At 48.5% G+C, this 15,463-nt stretch overlaps 2 protein-coding genes across 3 annotated transcripts in view; one reads left to right on the top strand and one right to left on the bottom strand.

Moving 5' to 3' along the window:
* The window catches only part of LOC111870919, a 37,384-nt gene extending 35,355 nt beyond the window's left edge, over window positions 1-2,029 (top strand). Inside the window, exon 8 of one of the 2 annotated variants that reach the window (XR_002843953.2) lies at window positions 1,951-2,029. The gene's annotated coding sequence lies outside the window, so the exon portion shown is untranslated. The remainder of the gene's footprint in view (window positions 1-1,950) is intronic. The other variant, XM_023863550.2, reaches the window with a different exon arrangement.
* The window catches only part of LOC111870911 (mucin-2-like), a gene marked incomplete at its 3' end in the record, with an annotated part of 33,382 nt that overhangs the window by 7,399 nt on the left and 10,520 nt on the right, over window positions 1-15,463 (bottom strand). Inside the window, exons 3-7 of the mRNA XM_033754046.1 lie at window positions 10,701-10,918; window positions 3,828-3,963; window positions 3,007-3,174; window positions 1,961-2,139; window positions 614-749 (exon numbers count right to left, since the gene is read on the bottom strand). Coding sequence (XP_033609937.1) covers window positions 614-749; window positions 1,961-2,139; window positions 3,007-3,174; window positions 3,828-3,963; window positions 10,701-10,918 — 837 coding nt within the window. The remainder of the gene's footprint in view (window positions 1-613; window positions 750-1,960; window positions 2,140-3,006; window positions 3,175-3,827; window positions 3,964-10,700; window positions 10,919-15,463) is intronic.

Genomic DNA, 15,463 nt, shown 5'->3' with positions numbered 1-15,463 from the left:
TTTTCTTTGTCATGTAGCTTTGTCACGTTGCCTTCTCAGAAGCGACGGTATGTTATTTGAGAGACGTGTTTCGGGAGGACGGGCTGCTTCAATTTTCAGGGCATAAGCCTAAGGGCCCCCATACACACACAGTTTGGTCTCCAGTTCGGCCCTCACAGTTGAAGACTGAAAGGCAAAACTGACGTGTGTGGTCCGGCCGGCCGGCCAATCGTTTGGACTGTTGGCCTGTGGAAAACCCGTGAGTCCGTCAGTTCTGCCTGTAGGACCGTAGCACGTGACGTGTCTGACTCAACATTATAGGCTGGAAGACCATGATTGTGGCATGAAGACTGCCGCTTTATCTGCGCGTGTATGGGGAGGAAAGGAGGGGGTAAACTGTGAAAGTTTTGCCTGTAAGGTCGATCGGAAGGCCAAACTGTGTGTGTATGGGGGGCCTAACATTGCACATACGTTCGAGAAGTTCGTACCGGACTGAACGGCGTTACATACCGGTAGTCAGTAATTCTGTTTGCTTCCATAGTAACCGGAAATTGGAAACTTAGATAAAATTAAAGTAACTCGGGAACACGATATGAGTTGCCGACTGAAGTGAGTTCAGTTGAGTGTCACGTACCTCAATGTTGCACGTGAGGTAGACTTGCATCTTGTCTGGGAACTTGAAGGCGGTGATGTTGTTGTACGCAATGATACTTGCCCCGGACGTTCCGGTTTCAGAACTTCTCCTCCAATAACCAATTAGTTTTGGTTTCCTGTGCAAATAGCAAAAATAACCATAAACCCCTATTTTGACAGTGTTATCCCACGTAAATCACAGTGGTAATTATATACATTAACTGATTTTACATTTAAACAAGAACATATATGAAGAACTAATCGCGTGTCCTTTCATTGTTTTGGAAATATAAGGAGCTGCTGTCACTCGGGGTTTGGTTTCAAAATTGGATTTATTGAACGTTTATAACTCGTAACTACAAACACCTATGACGGACTCTCTGAGTTGCACTGTGTAGATCACTGCAGCTGCAGCACACATAAAGTTTCTTTGTCCATTAGTCGTTGGTAGGTAGCGGCTGCTAACAGTATATTGCTAGTTAGTGGGGTGGGACTAAGTCCCTTTTACTGCGGCCACTTCTGGCCTATTGTACCAGCCCCAGATGATAGGTGATGGTGAGTATGGAGCAGTGGTGGAATGAAGATTGACAGGGGAAACCGAAGTACTCGGAGAAAACCTGCCCCATCGTCACTTTGTCCGCCACAAATCCCACTTGACCAGACCCGGGATCGAACCCGGGCCGCCGCGGTGGAACGCGAGCGGCTAACCGCTTGAGCTATGGCGCAGCCTTGCTAAAAGTGTAACTCAGGATCCGTCGTCCTCGTCAGTCGGGCTGTCCGAAGGCTCCCAGAGCCGTCAGACAGCAAAATATGGCCATGGTCCCGTGGGACTCGGAACCAATAACTCCTGTGCTGGCGAGGGCCAGCACCAATTTAACAGTCAGCAAAGTCAATCTTGGTATCGAGATCCATGACCATATTTTTTATTCTTTCCAAGACTTAACGCGTGTTCTGAAATGGGGCCTCGACTAGAGGTGGGGGTCTCGCTACTACTGGGAAGTGACTCAATTGCACGTACACACAGACAAACTGACTGTTGGCTCTGTTGGCGCTCTGCCACTCACTGAAACATTTGTCACTACCTTCCAGACGACGCGGCGCCTTAACACACAAGGCTCCTATTGAAATTCATACTGCGTTTCATCTTCCAGAGATCCTGGTTTCGAACCTTGGTCTGGTCACTGGCTTTTCGATTTAAACGGAGATGCCTCAGCACCGTGGGAGAGGAGCTTTACTGTCGGAGCTGTGCAGACAATATATGTTATTTTGTTCGCCTAAAAATCTACCAAACAGTTCGTAATTACTAGTAATGCGTATTTCGTTTGTTCTTATTCGCAGATGGCCTTACTTTGGACAACCCTCGTTGTCGGTGAGCTGCAGCTTGTGTGTGTCCTGGGACTCGTAATCTTCCCCGTCGTAGGCCCAGCAGTCCCGGACGCGGATGTCGTACTGGTTCTCGTTGTCCTTTATGTACACGAGGATGGTCAACGTCTCGCCTATCTTGATAATCTCGCTGATGGGCGCCGTCTGGAGTAAGTCACACCTTACATTAATACTGGCTCTAGGCTAAGTGTGGTAACTGTTCGTACCATCTCGTTTAACATTACAAATCTTTGCTTTTTGTCGACACAATGTATTTATGTGCTGCGTACTATTCTCAAATAAACAGCGGTTATTTTCGTAAACATTAACTGCATTCTTGTGGTGGAGACGTGTTTCCTGTGAGGTACGAACTGACTTTTATATATTATTTAGATGTGCTCCGGGCTCAAGTGTTAGGACCTGGTCCACGTTCACCGTTTCTTCTGGACCCGGGGACCTCCTTGTTATAACTGACGATAATTTAATGAATCTTAACGGGATTTTTTTTTGTCCGGCATACCGATTTCATAACATGAACAATTTAATGTATTACTCAGTACGGTTCTTTCAAAAGTATGTTGATTTATTTTTATTATCACTTAAAAATTATGTTAATTTTATGAAGTATCTATTTTAATTGTACAGGTTATACGAATTTTGAATTATAAAACACACTTGTTGCACGAAACAACTGCCTGTCGCGGGTTAGGAATCCCTCACGTGAAGACATAATGCAACATATCGGCCAAGAGCGAGGTAGAGAAAGTCAGGATTGTGAACATTACCGCAGTATAGCATAGTTTATAGCTATCAACGTTTCGAAGGACCCTGCTGCCTCCATCTTCACGATAGAAGAGAAAACCAAGCGCCAAAGGAGTGGTGCGAATGCAGAGAGAGGGAGGACTGGGGGCCACTTTTTCACGCTCGGCTTACATTTGTACCCCTGAAGAAGGCGCAGGAGGTTACTCTGAAATGTGGGTGGCGTCAGACTACACAACAGGGCAGAGGCGTCCGTTGACGTCCTGTACTCACGTTGGGAAACTGCCCCCGCTGGATGTCCATCCAGCAGTCCACGGTTCCTGTGGACACGGGCACGGTGACCACCTCCAGCATGTCCACCACGAATGGCTGGAAGATGACAGTCTTTTCCTTGCGATCTGTGGTCGCGCATGATATCTTCCTCGCTGTGTCCCAGATTTCCTGCAGAATGAATTCACAAGTGTCACGCATGCGCGGCCCCCATCAGCCCATCTTATGTTTATCTCCACCAAGTAAAGGAGAGCGAGCTGGGCGGAGCATGTAGCACCCATGGGAAAAATAAGGAATGTGTACACAGGTTTTGTATGTCTCTTTTTATTTGTTGTTTATTTAGCGACGCTGTCAGTTACTCAAGCCACATAGCGTCTAACTGTAGGATTATTAGCGAGTAATGGATCGGATTGGATGTGAAAGGAAACGGTCGTGACCCGATATAAGGTTCTGTCCCATCATTCTTCTAGGCGGACTGGGGAAATCCACGAAAACCTCCAGTATATTAGGTGCCCCGGCCGAAATTCGAACCGGGTGCCTCCTGAATACAAGTTTAGAGCGTTGCCGTTTAAGCAGACTTCCATACTTTTTGTCTAAAAACCTAAAGTCGAAAACGTATTTCGAAAGCCAAGACGTAGATGTTATGATAATATTAAAGTTGATCTTAAGAAGATGTGGCCTTGAGATCTGGCTCAGGATTGCGACCGGTGGCGTGCTCCTGTGAACACAGACTGAACCTTGAGATCGGTGGCGTGCTCCTGTGAACACAGACTGAACCTTGAGATTCATAAAAGCAGGGAGTGTGGTGTTCAATAAGGACTGACCTGAACTGTGTCGTCGGTCTGTATGACGATGATGTTATCGACCGTGCGGCCGAAACCACCAGACGGAGCCGTACCGCAGTCGCGAAGCGGGATGACGAACGTGTAGGAGTTCCTCGCGCCCCCGGGCTGGACGTACCTGCAACATGAACAGACTGCACGCTTCCCTCTGTCCCCCCCCCCCCCTGGTAGGATGCAAGCTGTAGCAATGGGAGACAGGGATTATAGGATTATAGGAAGATTAACTTGAGGGGGATGCCTAGGGAAGGTCCAGGGACTCACACTTCGGTGTGCCGGAGTGTGAACCCCACTCACTCGGACCGTTCTCATCACAGTCATAGTCGCGTGATAGCCTTCTCGAGCGACAAGCGCCGGAAGTTGACGGAAGTGGAAGCTACTGCCCATGGGGACATGTTTCTGTAGCCTGAGTATAGTTCCTGGATTTGAGTGTCTGACGTCTGAACAGTTCATATTTGCTATAGATTCACAGTTTAATTTATTGTTGTTCTGTACATGGATAAGCCGCGTAAATGATAAGCATTTGCGAATATCAATTGAAAGTAAAGTTGCCTCTACGTTTAATTTAGCACCATGCCAGCGAGTGGAGGTATCTCTCCACATATTCTTAACGTCGGCGTTGGTTGGAGGTGAACTTCCCGGAGGAGTGGGCCTTCCGTTCCAGAAATGACCTCCATCCCGTAGGCTAGTCACTATGCTGACTGAGCTGTCCCGAGTACGCGCCTGTGAAATGTTAGTCTCGCGTGGGAATGCTCCGTTGGCTAATTGGACCTTGACATTTTTGAACCTCTCGCGTCTGACGATCAGGGCTGCGCGCCTCAGGAAAGTGAAAGTGCTTCGAGTGTTACTGAGGCTGCTACAATAACGGCAGGATTCCACAGTGTTGCGAGCGAAGTGGATGGCATTGTAAGGCGTAGTGTAACCAATTTATGTAACACGTTGACTTCTAGTTTGTAGCATCATCTCGGCTATGTTCATAAGGCAAGACACGCTTATGTTTGTCTTTCCTAATCCATATTGACCCAGTTGACGGATTTTCATTAACATTCTTATTAACGTCATGGCACTGGTGAAAACTGCTGTTAGTGCAAACTTCTGAGGTTGGACCCACTCAAACGGCACTTATTATACGGTCCTGAAAGTTTATGTGGTAATCAAACTTCGAGAAATATTTTGTCTTGCCTTCCCCCCTATTCTAGCCGTCAACACAACAATAAAAAAATTGGTTTCATTTAATAACTGCTGCATGTTTCGGCCCATACTTAAGACCATCTTCAGGCTGTTTCATTAAATAGTCTCATGTTGGAATATCCTAATATGGATCCATAACTTCTTAGCTTGTACTCCTCGCCAAATGATTGATAAGGTCAAGGTAGGTGAGATGGACGAGGCATGTAGCACGTATTGGTGTGCGTACACCACTATGAAGACCTAGACTTAGATGGGAGGATAACACTAAAATGGATCTGAGAGATAGGATGGAGTTATGGACTGGCTCAGGGCAGGGACAAGTGGCGTTCTGCGTTCCATAAAATGCTGGAAATTTCTTGAGCAGTTGAGCAACTGCCGGCTTCTTAAGAAGAACTCGACTGCATGGAGTTACTTAGCAGTCATAGCGGCCTCCGTAGTCTAGAGGTAACGTTCCCACCTCATGACTCGTAGTACGCGGGTTCAAATACCCGGCGGAGGTCGTCGAATTTTTAAGGGCGGAAAAATTCAGGGAACAAGTCCTCCGGGAGGGACTTTAAGCCGTGGGTCCCGTGTCGTAGCTTTACGGCACGTAAAAGAACCTCATACCTCCAAAGGAGGTCACTGAGCCAAATTACGGACGTTTCCCGCCCAACAGCAGTCTCTAATACCTCCGGTAGATGGGGGAAGCATTATAGATACCTCTCAGCTAGTAGAGCCGGTCTCGCTGGCTGGGCGGGACTGATGGTAAGCACCAGTACCGGTAGGATATAGAGACTGGTAGAAATCATAGATGGAAGCACAATGGACCAATACAGGCCTAAGTGCATGGGGAAACCCACCCTCTCCAATAACTAACTAACTAACTACTTAGCAGTCATCACGGCCCAAATGTTTTTCGAATGTAGAGATAAAACAGCAAAAGTAACGGTTTTTTCCGAGGTTCCGCCATGAGATTGTGAGATGCGGGACTTGACGGATAGTGTGAAATGTTGGTATAGCCTATATGGAGAGATTATGGCACAGTGCGTATGTGAAGTGTGAGATTCTTTGTACCGGCCGGTCGGCCTGCCCGTGCTTGTATGTGGTGCACGGATGCAGCCAGTTTCACACACAGACAGACACCTGTCAGCCTCAGTACACCCCGCTTGCTTCATGCGTTTGTCAATACTTAAACTGTTTACTGCCGTTCATTTGTGGAATGTGAATTGCATCATAATAGTGCCCTGTTTCCTAACACGACGCTTAAGCGCTGGCGTCTCATCTCCACTTCGGAATAATTTCGTTCGAGATTCTTGATGGATGTAGTGGCACTGATGCAGTTTCTTCCTCTTTCCCATGTAAATCACACTTCCACCATTGCGCCATACTCGTCTGTCACCACCCGCTGAGGTGTACGATGTGGGATAACCCTGACCAGGCAGCACAGTATCACTTCCTGGCTCTGTAAGCTGCGGGCTTCATCTCTGACCCGGCACTTGGCTGGTTACAGAGACAGGAAGTAAAATTTGCAGAATTTAGGTGCTCTCAAGGACACACGAACAATGGGGTGTTTCCCTAAGTACGGAAGTGTATGGAGGTCGTGACGCAAGACGCCACTTTGTATGCAGATAAGATGGCTTCAATCATCACATAGCTCAGACAGTATACAAACTATGCATCATTGTGTTGCAGATAGTCTCCGAAACGTCCGACTTGTGTGTCGCATTGACGTGGCTGGCCAGTACTTTCAGTCGTCATGGGAAGTGCATACTTGGTATTCTGTTTCAGTGTCAGCTCGGCCATCAAGCCTGTGTTTGCAGTTATTAACTGTTATTGAGGAGCTGATGCTGGCTCAGATATTCGGGATATTCGCTCGCCTTCTGTGCAACCAGAAGGTTCATTACCGTATGCACTGGAGCCTATGTTGAGGGCGGGTGAATGCCGTCCATACCCTCTCACCCTGCTTCAACCCGTAGGTTTTGTACAATTTTGTATGCATTTGTCATGTCCCGATGCGAGTGCCGCGTCCTCAAGAAGGATTCTGTTACATGGAATTGGTTTCACATCTAACGCCATAGTTTTAATCTCGACAGTGTAAATCTCCGGGAAGCCCCGTGATTAGTGCAAGTAAACGTGTGATTCTGTAAAGCAGAGCTGTAACTACGTGTGCGGTCGGCTTCGACATTTCAAATTCTACGTTTTTCCCACCCAGTGTAGTCATGTGTCCCGTATGGTTCTGTCATCAAGCAGCGGCTATTTCTGTAAACAGCATTAACCGGTTGGTTGGTCGTCAAGTGTTTCCTGTGAGGTAGGAACTGAAATTTTAAATGTCACTTACATGAATCATTAATATTTCACACAGCTAACAGGCAAATTGAGGACATGTGTGTCTGCTGCCGCTTCCTTATTGCGTTCTCTAAAATGCTTCTCTCTTGTTCAGACTTTCTATGGAGACTAGATTCCTTCGGCCTGCAGGATTCTGTAGGATCCTACATCGAAGTGCCCATAGAATCCTGCTTGCCCTCTACAGGATAGTGATTGGGGCCTTACAGAGGCTGCGTGAGACCATGGGCGCTCCCAAGTTTAGTGAAAATCTATCAGTTGGCTGAAATCGGGACGGACACATGGACAACATAAGACCATCTCTCATTGTAAAGGATAAAGTTGGCCACACTTGGCCATAGGACCGTGTGTGGTTGAGGTTTGCTAATGGGGCTGCCCTACCGATGACCGGCCGGCCTTGTGACCAAGGCGAACAGCATCCTGAAGGGTCCTGTCTCCCTGGCCACCTCGGACGGGCGCACAGTAATGTCTGTGATGTCACCTTTAGCTGTGGACACGGATACAGACTGGGTAAAGCCTGCCCCCCCCCTCCTCCAAACCTTCGTTCAGCAGTCAGTGAACCTCGAACATGTTACTTGAAAGTGAAGCCTGCCGGGTCGTCCGTAGAGTGTACGGCTTCTCGGGATATCTGGGTCTCCGTGCTGTACAGGAAACTTAAGATTTTGTTGGTCTGCGTGTGAACATTTTGATCTATTTTTGTAATCTTTTCCTAAAATGCCCCAGTTTTTAATTAATAAGATTTGTCCATGATACACAGGATAGCGAAGTCGGCACAGGGACGGATTATAGACTGGACAGCCAAAGAACTGGGGTTCGAGTCTCGGCGGGGCTAAGACTTTGTTCTCTTCTCCACAAAATCTAAACCGGCTCCTGGTCCCACCTAACCCCAACCCCTATTTCTAAGGCGTAATCAAGAATTTCTTCGTGGTGGTAGAACGGTCGGAACCCGAAGCTGATTACTCATCTCCACTGATTGCCGAGGTTAAGAATGCGTGTAACTCTACCTTTATTCCCCTAATGTCTTCATGGAGAGGTGCTTAATCAAGTCTCGTGTCAGTCTTACAGTAGCTTGCCATATTCAGAGTGTGCAGATAAGGAACCTCGTTAGAATCCCGAATTCGAGGACTTGTTCAGGCAGAGAGCTGCTAACAGCACCTCAATTAGGATGGAGTTACGTCATGTCGCGCCTCGACTGCAAAGTGTAGATCGCTAGAAACGTGAAATGCCAGCACTTCTCGGCGTAATGATCTTCACACGTTCCCACGGCCGTGTTTGCTCCGTAACAACTGTACATGGAGGGGAATCACCTCTATACCTCCACTCCCCCACACACCTTCATTTTTCTTGTGGCTTTTTACGACGCTGTTCGTGGGTAGACTATAGCTTGTGGCGTCCAGTGGCAGGATGATGAACTAGAAAGGATTTGGCACAACCCCGGAATTTGCCTGGAGGGACTAAGGACAATCACGATCATCCTAAGTCGGCATTAGTGGTTGTTCTAGTCGAGACTGGAACCGAGCACCTCACAAATGCGATTCGTCGCCATGCATTTTCCCTTGTAACTGTCTCCCGAACTGTTATCACTTGACAGTGATAAGAGGAGTGTCTGTCAGACACCTGTCACTGTTCAGATGAAACCCGGTCGCAGCGCTGCTGACAAATACGGCCGGTCGAAAATGATCGCGATCAGCAGCCTGGGGAATTCTTGGCGGAAGGCAGACGCCGTCGAGTGCGTGACTTGTCTGCCTGCCACAACACCCCATGGCGGTGATTTCTCGCCCAGAATATTCCCAGAACGGGTTTCATTTGAACAACGCTCTCATATTTGCTGGTGTGGGAGGGCATGGACTGGATTAATCTGGCTCAGATGCTGTTAGCTCCTCAAGAAGGACGCAGCTGCGTGTAGTCGGGTTGGACTTATTATGTTCATTTATGTTTACAAAAAATAGCCGCCTCTTTTCCTGGTCGTTATGCAACGCGTGGCTTTAATCGCGTACACAACGTCAAGTGGCGAGCAGGTGGAGGGGGGGAGTTGTAAGTGCAGGGAAGTTTGCTCCGTGAATGAAACCGCTTGTTGGGGAGTGAGAATGAAAGTGGGCCTACACAAAAGAGTGCCGCTGAGTTGCAGAAACCGAGATGACGAAATTACGTAATTTGAGCTCTTCACAAGTGTTATTACCGCTTTCAAATGAAGGAGGATTAGATGGGCACAACATGTAGCACGGATTGCAGATATTATAAATGCGTAAACAGTTTCTGTCCGAAGGAAAGAGGACACCTCGGAAACATGAAAAGATAACATTAAGATGGATCTCAAAGGAATATTATGTGTGGGTGCTGACTGCATTTGTCTGGCTCAGAATTGTGTACAGTGGCACGCTGTTGTGAACACGGCAATGAACCTTCTGATTGCGTAAAAGGCGGGGGATTTTATGAGTATCTTAGCGACCATAAGATTATTCTGAAGGTTTCTGGCTGTAAAAATATGGATTGTTTTTGGGCCGATGAGGGTTCCATCTCTCGAGATTGTTTGCGTCCGCCTCGGAGAACCGTCCTTTCCGTCACATCTGCATTCAATATTCGTCCTGCCCTTCTCCGTTTCTGGCTCCGAATTGGATTCCATCCAGTGCCTGGCTCTTCCATTGGAAGAACTTGTCAGTGCCAAATGCGTCGTGTTTCTCCTGTCCGAGCCCTCGTGGGTTCTCCCGCTTCAAAGTGTCGTCCAATCAATCCATTCCGGACAATATCCTGAAGCCTTCTGTTACCAGCGGTTTCATGTGAATTCCTGTATTTATCCTCCATGATTTCAGCAGCAGTCTTGTTGACATTGTTATGGACATTGTCTATCTATCTTGTCAGTTTTTTTTGCAATAACGTATCGAAGATCGTTTCTGTTTCCTTCATCAGCTGACAGCCTAAACTAAGAAATCTCGCTTCGTTGAGCACCTTGGCAGAGCTAGTCTCAAACCCGGGTAAAAGGTAAAGGTATTCCTGTAACAGGCCGTGGAGGCCCATACGGTTGTGAGATGTTGAGGTTCCCACATTTTCTAGACAGTCGGCTCACAGATGGCGGTGAGGTCAGCCTTGTGTTTCAGCCCCCCTTTACCCCCAGGAAGATTCCTGGTACTCATTTCTGTTAGAGGCTGAGTCGAACCCAGGGCCATAGTGCGGCTGGAAGGGTTAAGTCAATTGGAAAACTCCATCTCATCGGGACTCGAACCCGCGAACTTCCGGCTTATAGCATAGTGCCTCAACCAACTACGCTGCCGCGTGCCCCATCAAACCCAGGAGAGCCCCAAAATACCCAGCTTTTGAAGAAGGCTTGTGCTTAGCGCAGATGGTTACCTGCATTTGGGGTTGTCGAAGTACCCCTTACTGTAGACGACCCCGCTGAACGGTCCGTCGAAGTCCAGTGTGACGGACATCCCGCTACTGTCGCACTTCACGTCTAGTCGCGTGATGTGCGTGTGATGGTGATGGTGGTGATGCAGGGGTTCGAGCGCATTGATGGCGGCTGGGTCGGCCTCTCTGTCACCCCTCAACACCTGCTGGGCTGCTGCCAGCTGCGAAATACAACAGCGGTTAGTCCATGCCCTCAACAACAAATTTCGCAGAAGTTTAATCAGTAGTACAGGAGACTGCGTTCATTTTGTGCACGATGTGGACGGGTCCGTTTCGCAAAATTCAGCTGAATTCTGCCCATGCAGAAGAAATGGTGCAGCACTTCGAGGAACGGATTTTGTTGTCCGCAGGCCCTCGGAATAATGCGCACCTGCGCAAGACAGTTCTTGTGGGGCTCCAGCAATACAGTGGCCCAACCATCGGATACTCGAACAGACAATCAGGTTTCGTAAAAGTAAATAAAAGTGATCCTTCACAGCAACTTTATCGAGAATTGCACGTATGTTCCATGTTCCGTGCGACTCGTCTAAATAGCAAAGGCAAAAGGTAAAGTTGTCCCTGAGCTTAACTAATTAAGCACTACGCGATGAAGGAGTATAAGGGGAGTGGATGTATAGATCCACGTTTTCTTGACCTCGGCACTAGTTGGAGGTGAGTGATCAGCTTCACGCCCCGGCCGCTTTACCCCCGATGAAAGAGGCCCAGGTACCCATTGGATAGGAGGCTGGGTGGACCCCAGAGTCGGTCTACATGACACGCAGAAGTGAAAGTTCTTGACCCTACCGGGACTCGAACACCGACCACTCGGTCGTCCAACCCGTAACTGAGCTGTTCCGGATCTCTTGTAAACAGCAGGGGTGTAATTTGTGTTCATATCGCGAGAAGCGTTTGAGACTGTCCATCGTATTAATGTTTCCGGCACCGCTCGCCATATTGAAGCAGAAACGGGAATGCTTATTTTTGCAAAGATAGTTCACCCAGATAAGCATCCACGTGCTTTGCGACTGAAACACGCTTAAATATGTCGGGTGTTATGTAGCACGGCTGTGGGGTTGCACCAGACCAGTTAGCTAACAACAGTAATTTCTTTTGTTAAGTTATGCATCGGGAACGCAGAGCCCCGTAATAACGTTCGTGATACACCCATCACTGCGGTCCGCTCTCGACACGGTTTGAAGGTCTGACCTTTCGTTCGTCGTCCGTAGCAAGTAACGGGCTTTGAAGTGAACTCACAACGACGTCCATAGTCAGGGCTGCTCTGGCTTTAACCCTCTGGAGTATAAATGAATTCTCAGTGTCCCGAGCTTCTGGGGTGTAACACCCTTGTAGTCTGTTGGAGGGGGATGCTGTCCCAGCTTAAGGGTTGAAGACTAAGACAAGCAAGAATCCAGCATGAAAGAGGCAACGAGCAAGATGAAGGCGATGTTTTCCCCCGAAACGTCGGCTGAATTTCAACGGCGTCATATGCCAGAAGATTACAGTATGAATGTCCAGCAAGAAGGGCGTGTCTGTGCGGAGAACGTGGTCAGTCAGTACCGCAACGTGGAAGGTTTGATTTCCTGATTGTGTCTGTTGCCACGCGCGTCACAAGGAATAATGGCCCTTACGTAACGGACCGAGCAGGCACCTAGATAAACCGAGTCCTTACCAGACCTGCCTTGGTTCATTGCTCGAGGCTATGAGGTTAAAGAAAGCGAAGTTAATTTATTTAACCTTCAAGACGAGGTTTCGGCAATCCTGCAGCAACTGCCCGGTTAGCTGTAGGAGTGGCTCGGGTTACAGCTCGAGCAGTTAGTTCGAGCCCAGACCGGGACATGTTGGATTTGTGGTGGACAAAGTGACACTCGGGCAGGTTTCCCCTGCCAATTCTCATCCCACCGACTGTTCCACATTCATCATCTATCATCCGGGACTGATGCAATAGGCCAGTTAGTGGCGGACGTACCAAGTGGACTCAGTTTCACCCCACCCCGAGAAATAAAAAGATAATTTTAGGAGTGGGATGGCGCGGTACTGCGGCCTCAGGTTGTCCTGTTATACCAGCTTCCGAACCGAAATGTTGACGGAGCAAAACCCTCCACATATTCCACCTGGAGTGCTCTGAGATTGAACCCGTCCTCCCGCCATAATTACATAATTTAGATTGGGAATAGGGCTGTAGGAAAGAGCTTGGATAGCGCAGTCGGTATAGCGACTGGCTACGGGCTGGACGACCGAGGCGTCAGAGTTCGAGTCCCGGTAAGGGCAAGAATATTCTGTTCTCCACAGCGTCCAGACCGGCTCTGGGGTTCACCCAGCCTCCTATCCAATGGGTACGGGGGGCTCTCTCCCTGGGGTAAAGCAGCAGGGGCGCGAAGCTGATCACTCCCATCTAGTGCCGAGGTCAAGAAAAAGTGGATCTGTACATCCACTCCCCCATACGCCTTCATGTCGAAGTGCTGAATTAGTTAAGCACAAGGACAACTTTACTATTTTTATAGGGGCGCATGATACACCAGATGTGTGCAGCCTGTGGCGCTCATACCACAGTTCATTCGAATGTATGGTGTCCAGTGACAAAAGTACACGACATCATAACTCATACTGGCTACCGGAGGAAGGAGGCCCCATACCGACTGGGTGGACCCCAGAGTCGCTCATGACGCTGTAGAAAGAAACATCTGTTGCGACCACCGGCAACCGAACCCCGGATCCCCAGTCTAATCTCTACTGAGGCATCCCAGCTACTGCTGCATTTGCTGGAGCCCGAAGTACTGTAATTATTACGGGGACTCGAGGCAGGATGAGTGACCATTGTGCGAAGGCTAGATTACGCAACTCAACGTGAAGAACCCAGCGGTCCCCACCGCGCTGACCCGGTTACGCTACTGTCTGGCTTCGACCTGTGGCATTTGTGCTCCTGCCTGGTTTCTCCGCGATATCCTTCGTTCTGTGTGCGCTGCTGACTGCCGCGAACATCTCTCAGCACGCAACCTCACGCCAAGAAAGCCTCTCGTACGTTCGTCATGATGACTTAATGATCTCTGTTAACAATCTGATTATGGCTCACCCTTCAAGATATGTAGACACAGACAAGATTCTGTGTTTCAGTGTCTAACCAACTTCATGGAGCAGGGTCCTTGTTCCTCAGCTAATCGAAAAAGTTGCTCCCACTCTTTATGAAGTCCGAAAGTTCATCGCCGTGTTCACAAGAACTCGACACTGGACCCTACTCGTTCCATCCCCCTCGCACACGTTTTTCTTTAAATGGCCGTCCCATCTACGCCGAGATAATGTTTGGTTCTCCGCCATTTTGTATGGTCCTCCGTCCATGCTACATACACCGCCCATCCCACTCATGTTGGTTTTGCCAGCGCAGTGATGTTTTGTGAAGGGCCTCACCACTCACCAGCGAGAGACCAGACTCTGTAGTATTAGTGAATTATGAAGCGGGAGGCATGTAATGGGAAGTGGCCGTGGCCTACTTTGAGATATCATACCGGGATTTGCGATACGACGAGGCACTTCCGCCCAGGTGGAGTCTGGGCAGGAGCAAAGCGCTTATCTCTTCTCCACAAGGTCCAGACCAGCTCTGGGGCCCACACAGTCACCTGCTGGGTCCAACTGGTAGCGGAGGTTGTTTCCCAGGGGTAAAGCGACTCAACTAAGTCTAGTGCCTACGTTGAGAATGCGTGGATCTATACCTCCACTGTGTCGAATGTGTTCATGGCGTGGTGCATAACTGAAGAAAGGGACGAGTATCTGTTTCTTCTTACTTTCAGCTGTCTTTGTTTTCTTCTTTGGTCTATCAACTTTTTTCCTTTCCATGGTTTTCTGCACCGCTGCCTCTATGTTCTTTCTTTACTTGTTTCTGCCAATCTTTGTTTCTTCTTTGTTCCTTGCTTGTATTCTGTAAGCCATTGTTTCCCCACAAGTTAAGCAGCGAAAACTTCCGTCTTGGTGCTTTGACGTCTGTCAGTAACAGTCAGTCGTCTTGTAAGCGCGGAATGCAAATTGTCATCCAATACAATCAGGAGAGGTCAAAGGAAATGGCTGTTCGCATATTTCAGTTTTTAAGCTCCGGAGAAAGCTACGCAGTGAACACCTGCCGCACGGGCCCGTTCGCTAAATTCAGTTTTCCGTAATGCAGTGGAGTCGCCAGAAAAGCTGTGGGCGTTTTTCTGTGGCGGATTCTGGACGAAGGGGTAAGAACATGGCAGAGAGCAGCACTGAAGCAGTATGGCAGGAGTTTCCGGTAGATACTCCTTAATCTGTAGAGGCGGTTATCACAGCGGTAATTCTCTACCTTGTATTCGGGAGAAGTCGGGACACCATCCACCTTCAGGACTCAGTCAGACAGGTTGCAAAATTAGCATACTTATGTAATCAGAAAATACAGAGAGACATGGGACGACCAAGAAGTAGATGGAGAGACCCATTTTAAGACTTCCGGTTATTGGAAGGTGCTCCTGGACCTCGAGTTGTAAACATTTCGGTTTTCCCCGTGCGGCAGCCATTGCATTTCCCGCTGCTGGGATGAAATGATATGCGTGGGCCCCGACCGGATTTTTTTTCCGGGGGGGGGGGCCAGAAACTGACCTTTAATCGCGTTAAGAATATTCTTGTGGGTCGCCCAAGAGTTTTACATATCTTCATTAAAGTACAGGTGACGCAAGGTTTACAAACGATTTTGATTTCTGTAATAAAGTCGGTGGGAAGGGGGGGGG

This window comes from Cryptotermes secundus, unplaced genomic scaffold (genome assembly GCF_002891405.2).
Source record: "Cryptotermes secundus unplaced genomic scaffold, Csec_1.0 scaffold928, whole genome shotgun sequence".
Lineage (NCBI taxonomy): Eukaryota > Metazoa > Arthropoda > Insecta > Blattodea > Kalotermitidae > Cryptotermes > Cryptotermes secundus.
Note: the sequence above shows the minus strand (reverse complement) of the source record. Positions and strands in the feature narration are given on the sequence as shown.